Source organism: Corythoichthys intestinalis, chromosome 2 (genome assembly GCF_030265065.1).
Source record: "Corythoichthys intestinalis isolate RoL2023-P3 chromosome 2, ASM3026506v1, whole genome shotgun sequence".
NCBI classification, from domain to species: domain Eukaryota; kingdom Metazoa; phylum Chordata; class Actinopteri; order Syngnathiformes; family Syngnathidae; genus Corythoichthys; species Corythoichthys intestinalis.
The window spans coordinates 56,085,191-56,103,217 of NC_080396.1; the positions used below are offsets into that span (position 1 = coordinate 56,085,191).

General features: G+C 39.3%; 2 protein-coding genes and 1 long non-coding RNA gene across 7 annotated transcripts in view; 2 read left to right on the top strand and 1 right to left on the bottom strand.

Moving 5' to 3' along the window:
* The first annotated feature begins 3,100 nt into the window (after nucleotides 1–3,100).
* Nucleotides 3,101–6,269, top strand: LOC130910871 (pro-glucagon-like). Its single transcript, XM_057828489.1, has 6 exons — nucleotides 3,101–3,268; nucleotides 3,360–3,457; nucleotides 3,542–3,670; nucleotides 5,114–5,230; nucleotides 5,794–5,940; nucleotides 6,010–6,269. Exons 2-6 carry the CDS (start codon nucleotides 3,369–3,371, stop codon nucleotides 6,032–6,034), a joined length of 507 nt encoding a protein of 168 aa, XP_057684472.1. The 5' UTR covers nucleotides 3,101–3,268; nucleotides 3,360–3,368; the 3' UTR covers nucleotides 6,035–6,269.
* Nucleotides 6,270–9,595: 3,326 nt separating this feature from the next.
* The window catches only part of LOC130906510 (sodium-driven chloride bicarbonate exchanger-like), a 32,857-nt gene continuing 24,425 nt past the window's right edge, over nucleotides 9,596–18,027 (bottom strand). For 2 of the 4 annotated variants that reach the window (XM_057820931.1, XM_057820939.1), the window contains 13 exons: nucleotides 17,588–17,721; nucleotides 17,252–17,497; nucleotides 16,972–17,077; nucleotides 16,513–16,674; nucleotides 16,305–16,418; nucleotides 15,863–16,024; nucleotides 15,531–15,782; nucleotides 15,393–15,461; nucleotides 14,941–15,114; nucleotides 14,672–14,794; nucleotides 14,491–14,555; nucleotides 14,286–14,390; nucleotides 9,596–10,792 (listed from right to left, as the gene is read on the bottom strand). In XM_057820931.1, the coding sequence (XP_057676914.1) occupies nucleotides 10,717–10,792; nucleotides 14,286–14,390; nucleotides 14,491–14,555; nucleotides 14,672–14,794; nucleotides 14,941–15,114; nucleotides 15,393–15,461; nucleotides 15,531–15,782; nucleotides 15,863–16,024; nucleotides 16,305–16,418; nucleotides 16,513–16,674; nucleotides 16,972–17,077; nucleotides 17,252–17,497; nucleotides 17,588–17,721 (1,788 nt within the window). In that variant the 3' untranslated portion in view covers nucleotides 9,596–10,716. Of the gene's footprint in view, nucleotides 10,793–11,340; nucleotides 11,379–14,285; nucleotides 14,391–14,490; nucleotides 14,556–14,671; nucleotides 14,795–14,940; nucleotides 15,115–15,392; nucleotides 15,462–15,530; nucleotides 15,783–15,862; nucleotides 16,025–16,304; nucleotides 16,419–16,512; nucleotides 16,678–16,971; nucleotides 17,078–17,251; nucleotides 17,498–17,587; nucleotides 17,722–18,027 lie in introns of those variants that run through there. The other 2 variants (XM_057820949.1, XM_057820958.1) reach the window with 2 other exon arrangements.
* On the top strand, nucleotides 11,012–17,266 carry LOC130906530 (uncharacterized). Of its 2 annotated transcripts, XR_009061336.1 has the most exons (4): nucleotides 11,012–11,243; nucleotides 14,713–15,126; nucleotides 15,235–15,344; nucleotides 16,289–17,266. It is a non-coding gene; the product is annotated as an uncharacterized LOC130906530 (long non-coding RNA). The 2 variants fall into 2 exon arrangements; XR_009061335.1 differs by lacking the exon at nucleotides 16,289–17,266 and having other exon boundaries at nucleotides 15,235–16,259.

Here is an 18,027-nt window from a genome sequence, read left to right on the forward strand (position 1 = left end):
GGAAATACTAAAAGGTATGTACAAACAAAAACATTATTTCATTCTTTTTATTGCAGATATTGATCGCAATACAACATCTGGACAACATGATTCCATTTCTTGTACTATTTTAAACAACTGGTGCTTGTGCACAACAGGTCAATAAATCACAATTTATAAAATTATTACAAAAATATTAAAGACGGTGGAGCGGCTTAAGGGAGCCTTGCCAAAATTACCGAGACTCTCGGCAGCCTCCAGACGGGCTTTCTCCCACTGTCTACAGTAATTCTAGCTCCAATAGTGTATCTTAACGTTGCTGCATTTAAAAAGCTCGGAGTTGGATCTCGAGATCGAGCTGATGATTTGCCATGAGGCGAGCCACCGTCTCCCAGCCCCAGCCTCTTAGCCGCCCCCAGGTAGAACGCACATAGTCTCGTTATATGTATGTCCATCACCGTACAGTAAGTGTTGTTGTGAGGAACATCAAATGAGGAACATCAACTTGTCTTCCCTTACCTAACAGCGTTTTCCACCTGTAAACAAACAAACAAACAAAAAACTTAACATAATTGTGCAATCCTACACGTACTGATTAGTAACAGGCAGCAGTACAGTGGTTGTAAATAATATTAAAGACCATCATAATTACAATCATCATCGTAATAACAACAATATCAAAGGCAACAAGTCGTTTCATGCGCAAGATTTTAGCTTTAGTATTTTTTGAGCACCGGACACATGAAAATGCAGGGGTAGGAAGAACATACCTTCCATAACACAGCGGCAACATGGCGACAAAAACACACGGTCTTTGTGTTGGCACGGGCATGGTTCCACATCTGCCTTTATGAACATGTTGTCCTCCCCTGTCGTGATGATGGCAGATGGATGCCGTATTTCCAAATTGTCTTTTTTAAGGGATTTTGACGAGTAATGTTACTCCAGCTCCACTGTTGTTTTGGATGGAGAAATTGTAAAACGGAAGTTGCAAGCAGTAATGTGGAAGTAAAGCGGAAGTACCTCAGAAACTTGTCTATAAAATGAAGAATAGTGTAATTTTTTTTTTTTTTCCAATAGAAAGTCTCCTGACACAAAGCCATTTTCTCTGAGTTTTGTGTGGCAGATTGCTGCCAAAGAAGCCCCACTTTTCCCACCATCTTTCCACGCACAAACCTCTTGGGAAGCTCCATTGCAAGCTCTGACAGGAAGTCAGAGTCAGTTGTCTTTTACCCCAGTGCATGTGCATGATGTCCACCCCATGTGTTGTGGTCAATAATTGTTGGGCTTCCTTTTCCCGTAATCCTCAATCTCAACTGCGCACTGCATTGTGCTCAAGATGCAGATGGCCTTCTTTTGTCTGGGCGCAAAAAGAAAGAAAGAAAGAAAGAAAGAAAGAAAGAAAGAAAGAAAGAAAGAAAGAAAGAAAGAAAGAAAGAAAGAAAGAGAGAGAGAGAGAGAGAGAGAGAGAGAGAGAGAGAGAGAGAGAGAGAGAGAGAAAGAAAGAAAGAAAGAAAGAAAGAAAGAAAGAAAGAAAGAAAGAAAGAAAGAAAGAAAGAAAGAAAGAAAGAAAGAAAGAAAGAAAAAGAAAGAAAAAAAATCTATATAGGAGGGTCATTCAAAAAGTAATGCACTCAAGTGCATTGTTCGTACAGGAGTTTGCCAATCTTGTTTATATTTGGCACAATCATGATAGGACACACCTTTTTGCAAATGTTATATGTGTTTTCTTATTTTCAGATTTTTAAAGCTTTAACTAGCTTCCAAAATGACTGCCCCTCTTGAAGCTCGTCAAAAAGTTCAAGGCCCAAAAGTCTGCTGGCAAAATTATGGCCACCGTTTTTTGGGATTCTCAAGGTGTAATTCTTGTGGATTTTTTGCCGAAGGGGGAAACCATTAACCCTGAGGTATACACTGACACTCTTAGGAAGCTCAAAGCAAGAATTCGATGTGTCCGGACCAACTTGGACATGGCAAATTTGCTCCTCCAGCATGACAATGCACGTCTTCACACAAGCATCAGGACTGTGGAGGTCATTACTTCATTTGGATGGACTCATACCACATCCACCATATTCTCCTGATTTGGCACCATCAAACTACCACCTCTTTGGTCCAATGAAAGAAGGACTCTCGGGAAACCGATATGGCAATTACGACGAAGTGAAAACTGTCAAGAATTGTCTTAGAGATCAACCGGCTGAGTTCTACAACACTGGTATAAATGCCCTCGTTCATAGGTGGACTGTAGCTCTTGAGAGAGGTGGAGACTATGTGGAGAAGTAAAAATGTAATCCTCACACTTGTACCTTTTTTTGATGTATAATACATGTTGCTATTATAATTTGTTTGTACATAATAAAGTTGGGTGAATTACTTTTTGAATACCCCTCGTATATTCCGGCGAACACATCTGTAGTATCAGTATTTTACTGTAAATTATTATTATTATTATTTCACAGCAATACTTTTCAGTTTTTTTTCTATTACTACCTCAAGGAAGAAGAAAACATTTCAGAATCCCTGGTGCGACTATAAATGATATCATTTATCTATAAAATAACCATTAGTACAACTCGACATCGCTTTATATCCTGATTACATTAAAGAAAACAAGGTTGTGACAAAAACAATTCAACTAAGCCCAGTACTAAGAATTACTTTATCAACACAATGTTAATCAGTAACAGAAAAGATTAAGATTGCATAAATTTGCCTGAAATTTAAAATAAATGAATATACAAACTTATCTTTTACTTTGTGCTATTGTGTTTCGTTTCATCTTTGTACAATAAGTTGACCATTAAGGGTTTGTTTACTCTTTTCGTATCGTTCGCTTGGTGCAAAAAAAAAAAAAAAGTGGATTTGTAGTTTCTTATTCTAGTACAGGAAACAACTACAACAACAAAAACTGTTTTCAAGGGTCACACGTAACCCACTATTTGAGAAACACTTTTTTGTTTGTTTTTTACAGTGTGACTCATTGTGCACACATGACACACCCACCTACACAGCACACGTGACATCACAGTAGCCCATTTAGGGATCAAATCCATAAATCTGTTTGCCAAGAGTATTGCATTTATTTGTTTGAACTTCGCACCTATGCACTAACTCGCATCACGCACCAGTGGCTTTCCGGTAAGTCTGAAACACAAATGGGTCGAAAGTAATTGGTGGGCTGTAAATAGGCGAGCAGCCATACCATTTGAGCAGATGCTCCTTCAGTTAATCAAGGCCTACAGGCAGAGATAGGAAGGATTCATTGTTCATCTGAAAGAGGATAAAGGTGAGATACTTTTTAACAACTTCTCTTCACTGATATGATGCAAGATCGATAATTTTTACTGTGTATGTGTGGTTTTCTTTCTTTTGGATAGTTCGTAGCGATGACAAACATTCGCTCCCTGGCTGGCCTCCTTGTTGCCTTCAGCATTGTCCAGAGCAGCTGGCAGGTTCCTCTTCACGATGTCTCAAGGTACAACCGTCACCAGACTCACTGTATGGTTGAGAATACATTTGCCTCAATTTCATTTTGATGGGCATGTTTTTCATCCTCAAGCTCAGAGACCGATGACGATTTAGTGAAGAGGCACTCCGAGGGAACCTTTACCAATGACTACAGCAAATATCTTGAAGATCGGAGAGCTCAGGACATTGTTCGATGGTTAATGAACAACAAGCGGGACGGGTTAGTGGTACATTTTATGAAACTGATGCTTCTGAAGTGGTTTGCTTTACACTAATACTGGGTGTTCAGAGCATGATCAAATCTCAAAATGAGGAAATTAAAAAAAATACGTCAAGTCACTGAATATTGGAGGGACAGCTTCTGTATTATTATTATTATTATTGACAAATGTCAAAAACAGTCTATCAATTTTCAACACCCATCCTACTCAGACTCTCACGTGGATGTTGGAGCCTTTCCCAGATGACTCAAGTAACATTGCAGATACGTTAAGGACTGAAGATGAAGACAGACAGCAGCAAAGGAGAACATTTTCAACTCCTATCCTATCCTGAACATGCTCCCAGAAATTAGCTTTTTATTATTATGGAGAATGCACACTAACTACTGTAGTAGTTTAAAACGGTTCATCGACTAAATTCCTAAGGCAGCTTAAAATGACCCAAAACCTTTCCGACTCTATCCAAATCGGGTGAGATTCTTTTTTTGACGGTCTTGCGGTGATGGAAGCAGTTATTTTCAAACTCAACTCTTTTAAACCTGATGTGGGTTAGTATTCTTTGCAATGTAACTGTGGTCTGAACAGTCCAGTTTCCACAAATCGGAGTTCCAGCAACAATTACGTCAATTTTGTATTGCTCAGAAACACTGTAAATGGACAGAGTTGTGCAGTGCAGGGACAGCAAAGTGTCACAGTTAATTATTGGGGGAGAATCCTACCCTGGCAGCTGACTAAACTTTGTCTTTTCACTCGACTGACTTGACAGCAGGCGTGGAATAAAGAAATATAAAGAGCCTTAGAGGTAGCTTTAAGGGGGACACAGACTGTAATCGGCAAAGTAGTTGGGTATGGATGACATGTCTGTTTTAGAACGAGCTGAATGGCATACCTAGCAATAAACCCAGCATGTTTAGTCTGCTCATAACATATTTTGCATCACTTTTGATCAGTATATAGTGGACAGTGAAAATTGATCCAAATGTGTGACTTTTGGCGTTGCATGCAAAACGCCAGTCTGAAAGGCCCCACAAAAAGATTTGATACGACAAAAAAATGTGTGTTGTCTATGAAGACGGTCTGAATGTAGCCTTACATATACACGAATTTCTAAAGGCCCCCTTCGATACGTGATAACAAATACAATTGCTGACAGTAATTTTTAAAATGTTGCAGCGTATCAATAATTGATTGCAAATTGTTTTTGAAAAAATCCCCAAAAGTCTATCTCTGCTCTATGTGTGGTCTAAGTTATGCCAACTCCCAATTCTGTATAAGATGAGGCATTTACTTTAGCAGTTTATAGCGCAAATTCATCCTCAGAGCATATTTATGTCTGCCGATTGGTTGGTCAGAGCAAAACAACAATCAAAACTTGAAATGATTTGCACTGCCCTCATTGCTGATATTAATAGTTTAAGATCATCTCTTTGTCTTATCCCCAGCTCTATGGAAAAACGTCACGCTGAGGGGACCTTTACCAGCGACGCGAGTTCGTACCTCCAGGATCAGGCCGTAAGAGACTTCGTGGCCGGGCTCCTGTCGGGACAGATCCGAAGAGAGTAGGGGAACTTCTACTTCTTTCCGTTGTTCCAGTGCCTGATTCCACTGTGGCAACCACTTGGCTGCTTTGTCCTTCCCGTTTCCATGTTTCACCATCATGTCCCTTTTCGTCCAGCAATAATAAATCACATGAACGTGTTGAGTGGCGTGACGATAAGTTGTATTTTAAACATAAACAAAGTAAGCTAAGGAATAGCTTCTTACTTTAGCATAAAATAAGTAGCTTTAAAATATATTGTACATACAGTACATATTCACAGTTCAATTTGCGTGTGAATGGTTGTCTGTGGTATGGTGGCCTTCTCTCATCCGAAATCAAGAGTAAGCCAAGTTGAATGGTTTGAAAATATACATGAGGTAGATAGTTTTCCATCACACTATTTCTACAATCAACTAGTAATGATGTCTCCTATTTTCACTTAAAAGTATGCATTTAAATATTCATTAGTAATCATACAACTGACTTGGACATTGAAAACACCACTTGTGATTTGCTGACGGGCACAAATACGAAAACCGAATGGGACAGTAATGGACCCGTTCATGGTGTGCGTGTACCCAGATGGGATGTCACGATGCAGGGTCAAAGGTTAAACCCGAGAAGGCACGTGGACGGAAGCTTCACCAGCGATGTGAACAAGGTCCTCGACTCCATGGCGGCCAAGGAGTTTTTACTCTGGGTCATGACCTCTAAGTCTTCAGGGGGGAGGTAATGACTCCATGACTCCTGGTTACAGTTCGCCAACTTGCATGATCCATGATGTTTTGTGTATTCCAGTGAAAGAAGACAAGCCGACCACTGAGGATGAGCGCTATGTGAGGACGATGCGCAGAAACAAATATGAGGAAACACAAGCCATAAAAAAACGTAATATTCTTCCATAGTTTTGAAAGCACCTCCAGAAATATTTTTTCTACGCATTTAAATTATTTTCTATTTATAAAAGATACAAAAAAAGAACACAAAATACAAAGCTCAGGACTAGAAAATAAAAAAATGGAGTTGAAATGATTCATCTCAGGAAAATAAATGTTTTCTTTTTTCAATGAGCGTTTCATCATTTACGTCACACTGTATGTTTTCACACTTTTATTGCAGCTTTCTTGAAACTAGAGACGGCAATATTTTGTACTGCTATTCATCAAGAACAAATATAATGGTATAATGGCCACCCGTCTGCGTGGCTGTCGCGCGCCCGGTGGGGCTTGCGTGCTGCTGGATGTGGTAGGGCATGCTCGGGTTGGGGGTTCCGGTGCCGGGATTGGCGATGCGGCGGCGTAGGGTTGGTCGCCAACGGGCTTACACTCATAGGAGATTCACACGATTACTGGGTTCTAGATCACAGAACTGATTTGTGTACACTCTACCCCTTTCAATCACTTAGCTTATAGTCTTATAGACACCCCCACCCCCATTCTCCTCTTTCACTGGCCAATTGGCCCCCACATGGTGTAAACCGGAAATACATCTCGCTGACGATAGCACCAGCATATTAGTAACTAGTTTAGATGTTCAATGTATTTCTTGTTGTTGTTTGTATATGTGTTTCTTTTCTTTCTTCTCTTGTATTTCTTTTCTTCTGTCCCCCCATAATCCCTTCCTGTTCGCTGCTTTGTCATAATAAAAAGGTATTTTGAAGGATCACAATGGGAGTATGTCAGACTCTCCATGTGAAACATACAAACTGTTCAGAATCCGGGCACTTAGACTTCCATTCTCTGTGTCAAACAGCTGAACAGGACAGGTTTAAAAAAATAAATAAATTAAAAAAAAAAAAAAAAAAAAAAAAAAAAAAAAAAGCAAATATAATGCAGACACAGGATTTTCCACTAAATCTTCTTCGAACTCATAAAACAACTAGAAAATGCAGTTTTTGGAGAAATTGCAATGGTAGCTTTGCTTTTGGTCGTTTCTTGTTGATGTCAGGTCACTTTCTGTTGATTTGAGGACATTTCAAGGTCACCTCCTGTTGAAATTTCGATGTACATGGCCGTCAGTGGCATCGACTTACAGATGCGTGAGTGGAATCCAAGTACATTGGCAACAGAAGAATCGACATACATGGCCGTCAACGGCATGGATGTACATGGCCATCAATGGCAAGAACGTGCATGGCTGTCAATGGCATCGACTTACTTGTTTGCCGGTTTAATGTCAAAGGGCTGTAATGTTAAGTTTTCAGTAAAAAATTACAACCACCGATGTTTTTCCGCTGTTGAAAATGAAAGGGAAATTTAGGCCATTAGAACATCAATGGAAGAACATACGTGGCTGTCAATGGCACCCCTTTAGAAATGAATGGAATGAATAAGTCCTCGTTTAGCCCGTCAATTTTTTTTTTTTTTGCATTGTAAAGTATTTGCAAGCAGAAGGCAAACTACTTTGGGTGTTAGAAATACACAGTCTAATTCTCTTCGGTTTAATTTGATGTGTAAGCTTTACTTGGTAGGCGGCACAATGGAAGAGTGCTTAGCACGCCCGCCTCACAGTTCTGAGAGCAAGCGTTCAATCCCGGGCTCTGGACTTTTCTTTGTGGAGGTTGCATGTTCTTCCCGTGTTTCAGAAGTTCACCAGGCCAGCTGTCCTGGTGGACTTTTATCGCTGTGCAATAGAAAGCATCCTAACAAACTTTGACAGTTTGGTACAGAAGCTGCACTATCACTGAGCACAAGGCTCTGCAGAAGGGGGGTGAAAGCTGCCTAATGCATCACCAGGACTCCACTTCCAACCATCACATACATCCAGAGGAAGCAATACCTGCAACGAGACTGCAGCCTCCTGAAGGACTCCTCCCACTCCAACCACTGATACAGTAATTCTCCCTCCTGCCCTCTGCGAGGCATTACAAAGTCCTCAATAACAATACATTTGAATCTGAATTTGCTTTTGTGGGTTTTTTTAGTACAGAATGCTGCAGCCAGAGTCCTCACAAGTACAAGGAAGCTGGACCACATTACACCGGTTTTGAAATCACTACACTGGCTTCCAGTGAGTCAAAGGATAGACTATAAAATACTACTGCTCGTCTACAAAACACTTAATGGCCTTGGCCCAAAATACATGCTTGAGTTGTTAGATTCCTATGAGACATCTAGACCCTTAAGGTCGTCTGGAACCGGTCTCATGCATGTTCCAAGAACAAGAACCAAGCAGGGTGAGGTAGCATTTAGTTATTATGCTCCTCACCTCTGGAACAAGTTACCTGAACGTCTGAAGTATGCTCAAACTGTTAGCTCCTTTAATCAGGGCTAAAAAATGCTTTTGTTTAACACAGCATATCTATAACTGTCTATATATTTCAATCTACTTGCTTTCTATTCCTCTTGTGCTTATCTCCATTGCTGATTTCAATTATTATTAGTAGTAGTAGTTTTTGTTTTATTTTTATTTATTTATTTTATACTATTTGTGATTAATGCGATTTTTATGTATAATTTTATTTCCTATTTTGATTGCCTTGGTTTTTACGTTGTATTGATTTAAAAATGTGATTTTTATGATCTTCATGTGATGTAAAGCACTTTGAATTGCCTTGTGTTGAATTGTGCTATATAAATAAATTTGCCCTTCCTTGCCTTGCCTTGCCTTCTCCGGGAACATGCTTGTTAGGCTGATTGAACACTCCAAATTGTCCGTATGTGTGATTGAATTAAGTTTGTCTCTTTGTGCTCTGTGATTGGCTGGAAACCAATTCAGGTTGCACCTTGCCTAAAGCCCCATAGTAAGCTGGGATAGGCTCCAGCACTCTTGTGAGTGTAAGCGGCGACGAAGATGAATGAAGGAATGACAGCTTTGTTTAGGTTTTCGTCTGTTTTGAAGACTTGTTTTGCAATGTGCCCAACTGGCATGTGAAGCGAGTTAAATTAATTAACCAACAGTGCTCCCCTCTGGAATTTTGCTTTGCAAGTCAAAAGAAAAGAAGAAAAAATAGTGTGAGTGCTGAAAACCCCATAAATCAAGTCCTCCCAGACGCACCACAGATTGTCAGATATATGTAGGTAGCTTTTTAGATGTAGAGTAGACACTATTGTGGTACACGATTCTTGACCATCTCGGTTTGATGATCTAAGTCCAAAGAAGCACTATTGATTTTGAATGTGGGGTGGCGTAGCTCAGTGGTAGAGTAATTGTACCCTAACCCAGAGGTTGTGGGTTCAATTCTCCGCTCTGATGAACATGTCTAAGTGTCCTTGAGCAAGACACTGAACCCCACGTTGCTCCTGGTGCTGTGTCACCAGTAGGTGGATGGTGAGATAGTGTAAAGCGCTTTGAGCGTCTAGAAAGGTGGAAAAGTGCTACATAAGTGTAACACCATTTACCATTACCATTTGAATAGCAAAGATGGACATGTTAAAAAAACAGATGGTTTCATATAGGTTTATTGAAATATTTAGACACTCTTGATCGTATCCTTCTCATTGTGCTGAACAAAACTACAATTTAACATCAAACTGAACCTGATTACATCACAATCTCCAGTCAAATTAACAACCAAAAGCACATAGCTATCATCTATTAAAAGTTTAAGGCAAAAATTAAAATTAAATATACACACACGCAGTCAAAATATGTGGAATTTATATCATTTTCACCTCTTATTAGCATCGAGAGAAGCATTAGACGATGAGGAAAGAAACTACAAACATCAGAAAACTGCCTTACACATCATTTTTAGTAATATATTAGGAAAACTGAGTAAAATAAAATATATAGTATGTATTATACATTGTTAAGACTGTTCAGCACGAATTACAGGTTGCCCTTTGCAGAAAAAAATATTATTGCATCCCTAGAAGTGCTAATGGTGTCTTTACAAAAATTGAATTGAATTCTAGCACAAGACAGAAGACAGCATAGGTCCGTGGATGGCACATATTGACAAGATGAAAGCGGTAAAGATATTTTTTTTGTACAAGCCACTCAAAAAATAAGCAACGATGGACAAAGAAGAAAACACCAAGGAGGTGAAGTTAAATGTGCTAACTTGAAAAAGATGTACGAAGAGAAAAAATAGCTGTAACATCACAAAAAAAAGAATAAATATACAGAATATATGAGATTTATAATAATTCTTCACTCAAAAGTAGATTTGCCATAAAACACTTTTCATATACGGTAAATCCTAAATCCTACAATAATGTTTTGTTATATCTTACTTAAGCAATTTAACAGTTTTGTTGAGGCAGGATTTTATTAATGTTACAGTATTTGCAAAACATAAATACATATAAAATAGAATTAAACATTCGACAAAATGTGTCCTTAAATTGGCCCGTTTTGTTGCTGGTTTCACGCAAACGTGCAAGTTACTCTTGAATATAGTTGCCAATGCTGTTTCGTGTTTTATACACAAGTTGCACACAACACGCTTAACAAAAAACAGTGTATCACAGTACGAAGGTGGTGGAGTGTGGCACAGTTTTGTTTTTTTCCCCAATGAAACAAAGCAGACAAAATGATGGCATTGTCTGCCAGTCTGTGTCATCACAAACTTGTCTCCCGGTCCAAGCTCTTGTTGTGCCGCCGACGCTTGTGGCGCTTCTCAACACTCTTGGGCAAACTGGGGCAGTTGGGGAAAAAAACGATAACAAATTACCGTGTCTGAAAATGAAATTTTCTGTAGTTTCAGAGAGGCTGAGGCCAATTGGCAAAGATAATAAGGAATAACTGAGAACAACAGTACAGTATATTGCTAGGTAACAAAGCATAGCTGTCATTTGAGTGGCAAGATTTCATGCAAACATGCCCCCTAGTGGCTACAGCAGCATATGCAAGAAAATGAAGTGGCCTGGTAAAATTTGCTAGCTAGATAGCTAGCTAGATAGATGGATAGGTTATTCCAAGTGAGTTGCGTTCGCTGCATGCCACCATCCACCATTCATAGCTCCAAGGTTATCTTGTTAGTCAGGGCACACAAAAATTTAGCCGTACATCAATTTACCACTGTTTTATTTGTAACATGCAAATATCCAAAGTACATGGACAGAAGAACGCATGCGTGACATTGCCAGGTATGTACATTTTCAAAACAATAGTATTTATTGCTAATTTGCTGGGTCTAAACTTACAGCTATTCGGAACCCTAAACAAGAAACAGTTCAAACTCACCTTTGGCTTCTTAGCTTCTGAGAGGTTAGGAAGGGGAGCTTGAGGGATTGAATGAGGCAGAGGGAGGCAATGCAGGAGATTCTATGTTAGTCTACAGGCTGGACAAAGCATTAGGACAGGGCTACTTAGGTCATGTTCACACTAGAGGCTGACATTTTTACGGGATTGGAAGGAATTTCACTACTAATCACAGGACGGGGTAGAAGCCGGAGTGAAAGTCACAGGGAATGGAAAATCTGAAAACAAAGTCTACTTGTGAACAAAAAATTATATCAATGACGCAAAACAGTGCCGGATTGGCAGGAAATAAAAACAGGGGCTGGAGTGGAATTTTGTAAAATTATGCCTCCGGATTGAAAAGGAATGAGATCACTCTTTAAAGGAAAGGGAGGGAGTGTGATTCTGTTTAAACTCTCACTTGCAATTGAGAAGGAGTAGGTTTAATCTCTCTAAAAGTGGGACAGAATGGGAGGTTAAAATCTATTCCCATGTCAGCCTCTAGTCCACACACACATTTGACTGTTTTTGATAGCAGAGAAAATATGAATTATCTTTAGGGTCCAAACAATATGGATTTCCCTTGGCCAATATTTGGCAAAATAATATTATTATTGATGTTTAATTGGCTAAATAATTAAAAAAATATATATCATTACACAATAACTCAATGCTTATATCAACTGAGACACAACTGCAGTCAGCTAAATAGGCTGATTGACATTAATTTGTCTTTTGTTTCACTTTACTACATTAGACAGAATAATCAGTAGAATAAGGAGATTCCCCCATACTCCCCCACCCCAAAAAATTTAAAAAATGATTTTGTTTCAATATCATTATCATTGTCTACTGTAACGTAAAAAGAAAAAGTTAACAATTTTTTTTTTTTTTTAATGGACCCAATCTGTCAATTTTAGCACTCTCTCGAATAGGGCTTACCAATGAAATCAGCTGGTTAAATATCATAATTTTTGGAACTATTAGAAGCTACTCTTTCCCCCTGCTTGCAACCCTACAGTTTTTATTCCAGGGGGCCTTATTTGTGGATTTTAACAAATCTCTGAACTGCATGTCTTTTGTTTTAAGTATCTCATAATACATTGTGGACACTGATAGTTATAGCCCAGTGCGGCTTTAAGAAAACATGTACAGTTTCAAAGTTTGGTGGGTGAGGCTTATAGTCAAGTGTACCTTACAGTATACAGTAATTGGTCGGCCGCAATTTATGATCAAATTTTATTTGGTTTAAGTTAATGATGAATAGAGGAAAAATGAATCATCTGGATGTAGTGATGTGGTGAAATAAATCAAGTAAAAATATAAAGTTACAAGTTAAATTTACAGTTTTTCTCAATTGCTTTGGTACGTTTCTCAGATCAGAATTGAAATTCTCAAAACTGCTTGTTCAATCCCCCCAACATCGAATCACTAGTGCACATTAAAAAGCAGTTTGTCATTTCTTTGAGCAAGTTACAGATGTTTTTTGTGCATTATTGCAAATGATTTTGTACAATTCTCTGCAGTTTCCTACATTATCTGCATCTGTCATGATGGTCAAAATGGATGATCATGGGTCTTTATTGAATAGTCTCACCACCCACAACATTAAGTCATTACTGCATAAGTCTTTCCATGCAAATTGTAACATGTTGTCAGAATATGTCAAAATGTGTGTGCTTATTTCGAAGCGTTTCCGTTACTTCTTTTAAGTAACTTATTTTAACCTGACAAAATTTGTGATAGTTTGGGACAATGTGGGTTTCCACCACTCCAACATAATAAGGGAATGGTTTGCAACCCACAACAGAATGGTAATGGAGTTCCTCCCACCATACTCCCCATTCCTCAATCCAACAGAAGATTTTTTTTCCCCACATGGAGATGGCAAGTGTATGATCACCATCCTCACTCTCAGATTACTCCTCTGGATGCAGTTAATGCAGCATGCAGTGACATAACAGCAGATGCCTGCACAGGCTGGATAAGGCATTCAAGAAGATTCTTTCCATGCTGTACAGTAAGAGAGGACATCCATTGTGACGTGGATGGAAATCTGTGGCCCACCAGGGAGGAATGTCAAGATGTGTAGAAAAAATGGGGGGAAATCCCTACATGTAGCAACAAAGATTAGTTGTGCCGATTGTCTTATGTTAGCATTTCTAATTTTGCTTTTGTTTTTGTTCTTTGTGATACTCAGTGCTGTCTTTTGCTTTCTGTATCTCAGTGACATGGTCTATCAAGAAATTGGAAAAACAGTAAAAGTGTATATTGAATCTTGTCCAGTCTCTTGCAATCAATCTCCCACACGCAACATTTTCATCAAAACCTACGTACGCCATCTTCAGCATCAGAGCATTCCACTATAGTAAGTGTTCAATTGAAAGCACGACTAAGCAATGAAACAAGGACTTGTCGTTCTGACAGCACTGACATGTTCATTGACACAGAAATTTAATTTTGAGCGATAGACTAAGTATTTTGCACAAAAAAACTGGCTTTTGCAGGTAATCCATGTTGTTTTTCCACTTGTGCGACATGTCATGAGGATTTAACAAGTAGTTTTGAGAATTTCACTTCTGATCTGAGAAACGTACCAAAAGCAATTGAGGAAAAAATGTAAGTTAAATCATCTGTTGTAAGGATGTTTTGTAAAATTCAAAAACAGACAAAGGCTTAATAAAATTTGAGTTTTACCAGACCATTAGCATCAGTTTATGAATTGACAGAAAGCTAAATATCCAGGCTTAAGTGGACATGATACACTTGACTCTTTACGCATATGTACAGTCAGGTCTAAAAATATTGGAACGTTCAGCTAGAATGCTGAAAATCTGGTAAAGGTCCTAATATTTATGGACGTGACTGAACCATCTCAAAATTGATTCTTTGAATTTACAAAATATATTAACCATTCCCTTTTTTAGCTTTTGTTTTTGATTCCATACCTTTTAGTGGTCGTATCCTTTTCCCCAGGGTTCACACTCTTCCAAACATTGCCAAATGAGCCTTTTGACATCTCATCAGTGATGTTCACTGTAGCTGGGTCGCTCCTTCAAATTAATCATCGTGGGGGGAAAAAATTACAAAGTTAAGCATAGGGGGAGGGTGTGTGGGAGTGCTAGTTACAAAATGATCTTTAAACATACGTACTTGTAATGTTCCTCAAGTGGCACCTGCACAATGCCTTCTTCCTCTGCAATAATACTGTGGTCCTCCTAGGCAAAAACAGACCTGAGCATCAGGAGAAATCCAAGTACCGTAACATAAGGGAGTCGGTTTATGTCAAAGACAAAGATGCGGTTCTCGCTCTCTCTATTTTTGTTTACTGCACCTCTTGTGCAGCATCTTCTAGCTTCTTCTTCTTCCACTCAGGGATCAAGTCATCCAACCAGCTCAGTTCTCTCTTAGTGAAGATTAAGTCTAGGAGCTTACGGATGAAGACGAGTGCCAAGACCTTGAGTAACAAAAACACACAATGCGAATGGGATGTAAAATTTGTGATAACCATTTTTTAATCTTCATCCACAATGCCGTATATCTTAAATATTATGGTCAATCATTTGCAGTCTATTTTAGGCTATATGACGACTTTTTTCTTACCATCATTGGGAAAACTATGGCAGCCTTGGAGGTCTTTATAACCCACAGCAGCACCAAACAGCTGAGTTGGACGATGGTGAAGAGGTGCACTTTCCTCAGAGGAACGTGGCGGAGGTAAATGAAGTCAGGCTGGTGTTTGGCTGGCATCCCAAACAACTTTAGACGGTCAAAGAACTGCCAAGAGAGGTTTGTAATTATTCCTCAAATGGTAAGCAAAAAATCACTGTGAGGTTCATTTGTGTGTGATGTTCTTTATACATTAATTGATCTTCTGTACCACTTATTCTCCCGAAGGCTCTGAGGATGCTGAAGCCTATCCAAGCTAACTATTGGCAGGAAGGGGTGTACACCCTGAGCTGGTTGCCAATTACTGTACGCCTACTACGCACTAGATTTTAACAATGGTGGGTACACTGTACAACTAAAATGTCTGAAAGACTCCCAAAACTCACCTGGATGCCTCTTAGTGAGGATGCCCCCATATAGAGAAAAACTCCATACAAGACAGGCATGGGGATAAACTAGAAATAAAACAAAGATAAGTCTTTATATTTGCAGTATACAGAATGTTTTTGCTATTTTTTTCTGACCTTCAACACAGAGGTCATAAAGACTGAGCAACCCATTAGGGTGAAGATCATGAGCCCAGTAAAGCGCTGCTCTCGGATGCCAAGGAATTTAGGCTGCTCTCCAGGTGCAGAGCATTCGGACTCCAACTTCAGGCTGTTTACGTGAGAGATAGAAAGCACAGTGGCAGCCACGAACCATGGCAGGCCCATCACAGAGCACAGGCCCAGCATCACCCCAACCACAAACAAGTCTAGATGGTAGCCACAGCCTTTCTGAAAATCCAATACATAAAATTTTACCGTTAAGTACAAGAAGTTTTTTTAAAGTCTTTTACAGGTGAGGAAAGATGTACCTTCAGTTTGTGTTCCTTCCTGTTGATAATAACAGCTGTGATCTGTTGGTCCATAAAGATGAGGATTGTGCACAACAGAGCAGGAATAAAGGTGATGATGGTGGTCCACCATGGGTTGGGGCCTACGGGGTTAATGACCCAGCCACGATCATCTCTGGTTGGCTAAATGCAGTGTAGACAGGATAAGGACTGTTACTTTTCATACAGAATGTATAGTTTTTTTTTTTTTTTACAGTTCTCAAATTTTCTTTATTTATTTATTATGACCCTTATTGTACTTTTGTTGTATGTGGTGCAAGTTATGGCGAAGCTTTACATTTTTTTATACTCTGTACAATGACAATAAATATTCTATTCTATTCTATTCTATTCTATTCTATTCTATTCTATTCTATTCTATTCTATTCTATTCTATTGTTTGAATAGGTTGGATGAAACTCACTTTAAACTTGTTGGGAACCTGTAACTTTGGTGAAGGGATACCCAGAGCGTAGTCAACAAGAACCATAGTGAGGATGGTAATGAAGACTGCGAAATCACTTATGATGGCCCGCACCTGAAAACAAAAAATGTACAATATCCTCTTTTAGATAAAAACTGCATAGTTTATATGGTAGCGAGACCACTTAAGAGGTTATGCTGGTACTGGCCTTGGTAGGAAAGTAACGCCTTGTCTTGAACTCTTTGAGGAATGCAGACATAAAGACGGTAGAGAAGAAGAGGACCACACACCAGAATAGGACATCAGGAATGTAAGGGCCGTGGGGGCCACAGGCGCTGCCCTTGAACTCTCCGTGGAGCTCTTCGCACTCCTACTGGCACCACAGGACCCGATGAGGATGATAGTGGGGCAATGATGGCATGGCAATGATTTTTGTCAATCTTGCATATGAAAATTGTATGTACCTATTTATTTTCAATACACATTTTTATGACAGGCACCCGAAGGACTGGAATGTTTCTCTCTCGGGATTGACACAATTAAAAGAAACTCTGCGGTAGTCGCAGCACTGACAGTTGTCTTTTTTTTTTTTAAAAGAACAGTATATGGCTAAATAAAACTGGGATTTTTCTGTTAAACCCCACCAGTGGGTTTAAAGATTATTTACCTTTACTTCCAACATCGTCCAGTTGACCTCAGAGACTGTGATGTTCCTCTCCTCCCAGAAAAGTAGAGTCCCATTGCTAGGATTCCTGGGCTCCATACAAATGCACCTATAGAATGCGAGGTTGTCTATTATTATTTATACAGGAATCAAAATTCATAGGTGTCGTATTTAGAAAACAATCCCTAATTTTGGGGATAGGTAAAGTATTAAAACTGTTTTGGCAACTTGCAAACAGGGTTTCTCCTTGCTTATGAGGGCAACAAGTTTATAGGACACTTACGAATACTGTGTTAGTTTCTGCAGGTTGTTGTTTTTATTGATGGGGTAGTGCACGCCCAAGTGAACTAGTTTCTCCAGGGCCTCGTAGATGAAGATGATGCAGATAAGGGCAGCAAAGGCTTCCTCTGTGAACCGAGTGATATAACAAACCAGCGAGCTAGCGTCTGTGGCCACAAGCAGGAGACAGAAAAATGACGTCCAAAGGCCTATGCAGGCCCTCAGGGAGAGGTAGGAGAGGCCATACTCTCTGAAAAAACATGTTTCAGAATTTGCATCACTTTAGAAGAAGATTCAACTTTAACTCAACTTCAACTCAACTTTATACTCAATGACACACTTGCAGAACTTGAACAGGATCTTCTCAAACACAAGAACAGGACCGGTGCTGCCAAGAATTGTAAGTGGCTGCCCAGCAAAAAGCGAGTACGCAATTCCAGTCATGGAAGCCCCAAACAAGGACTCGATAGCACTCTGTAAACACAGAATCATTGGAAGTGAAACTCAGTATTATAATAAGTCATGCTTGGACAGCATCCAAACATTGCTAAGCTCACATACTACTGTTTTGTGAATTCCCGTTTAACATATAATATAGAGTGTTACCCTGCCATTTCACACATCATTGTTCGCACCACCTGGTACATTGTAGATTTTTAAACGTTTTTGTTGTGTTTGTTTGATGTTATTTTTTTTACACAGAAGTCTGAGTTGAGCCTTGCATGCCTACATTGTAGTAACACCGTACTGTAGAATAAGAGAAGGCCCTAAACTAAACAC

Coding starts and splice junctions, on each gene's coding strand:
- LOC130910871 (XM_057828489.1), top strand. CDS start 3,369: ATGACAAACATTCGCTCCCTGGCTGGCCTCCTTGTTGCCTTCAGCATT. Junction 3,458..3,541: donor CCTCTTCACGATGTCTCAAG/GTACAACCGTCA, acceptor TTCATCCTCAAG/CTCAGAGACCGATGACGATT. Junction 5,941..6,009: donor TCTAAGTCTTCAGGGGGGAG/GTAATGACTCCA, acceptor TGTGTATTCCAG/TGAAAGAAGACAAGCCGACC.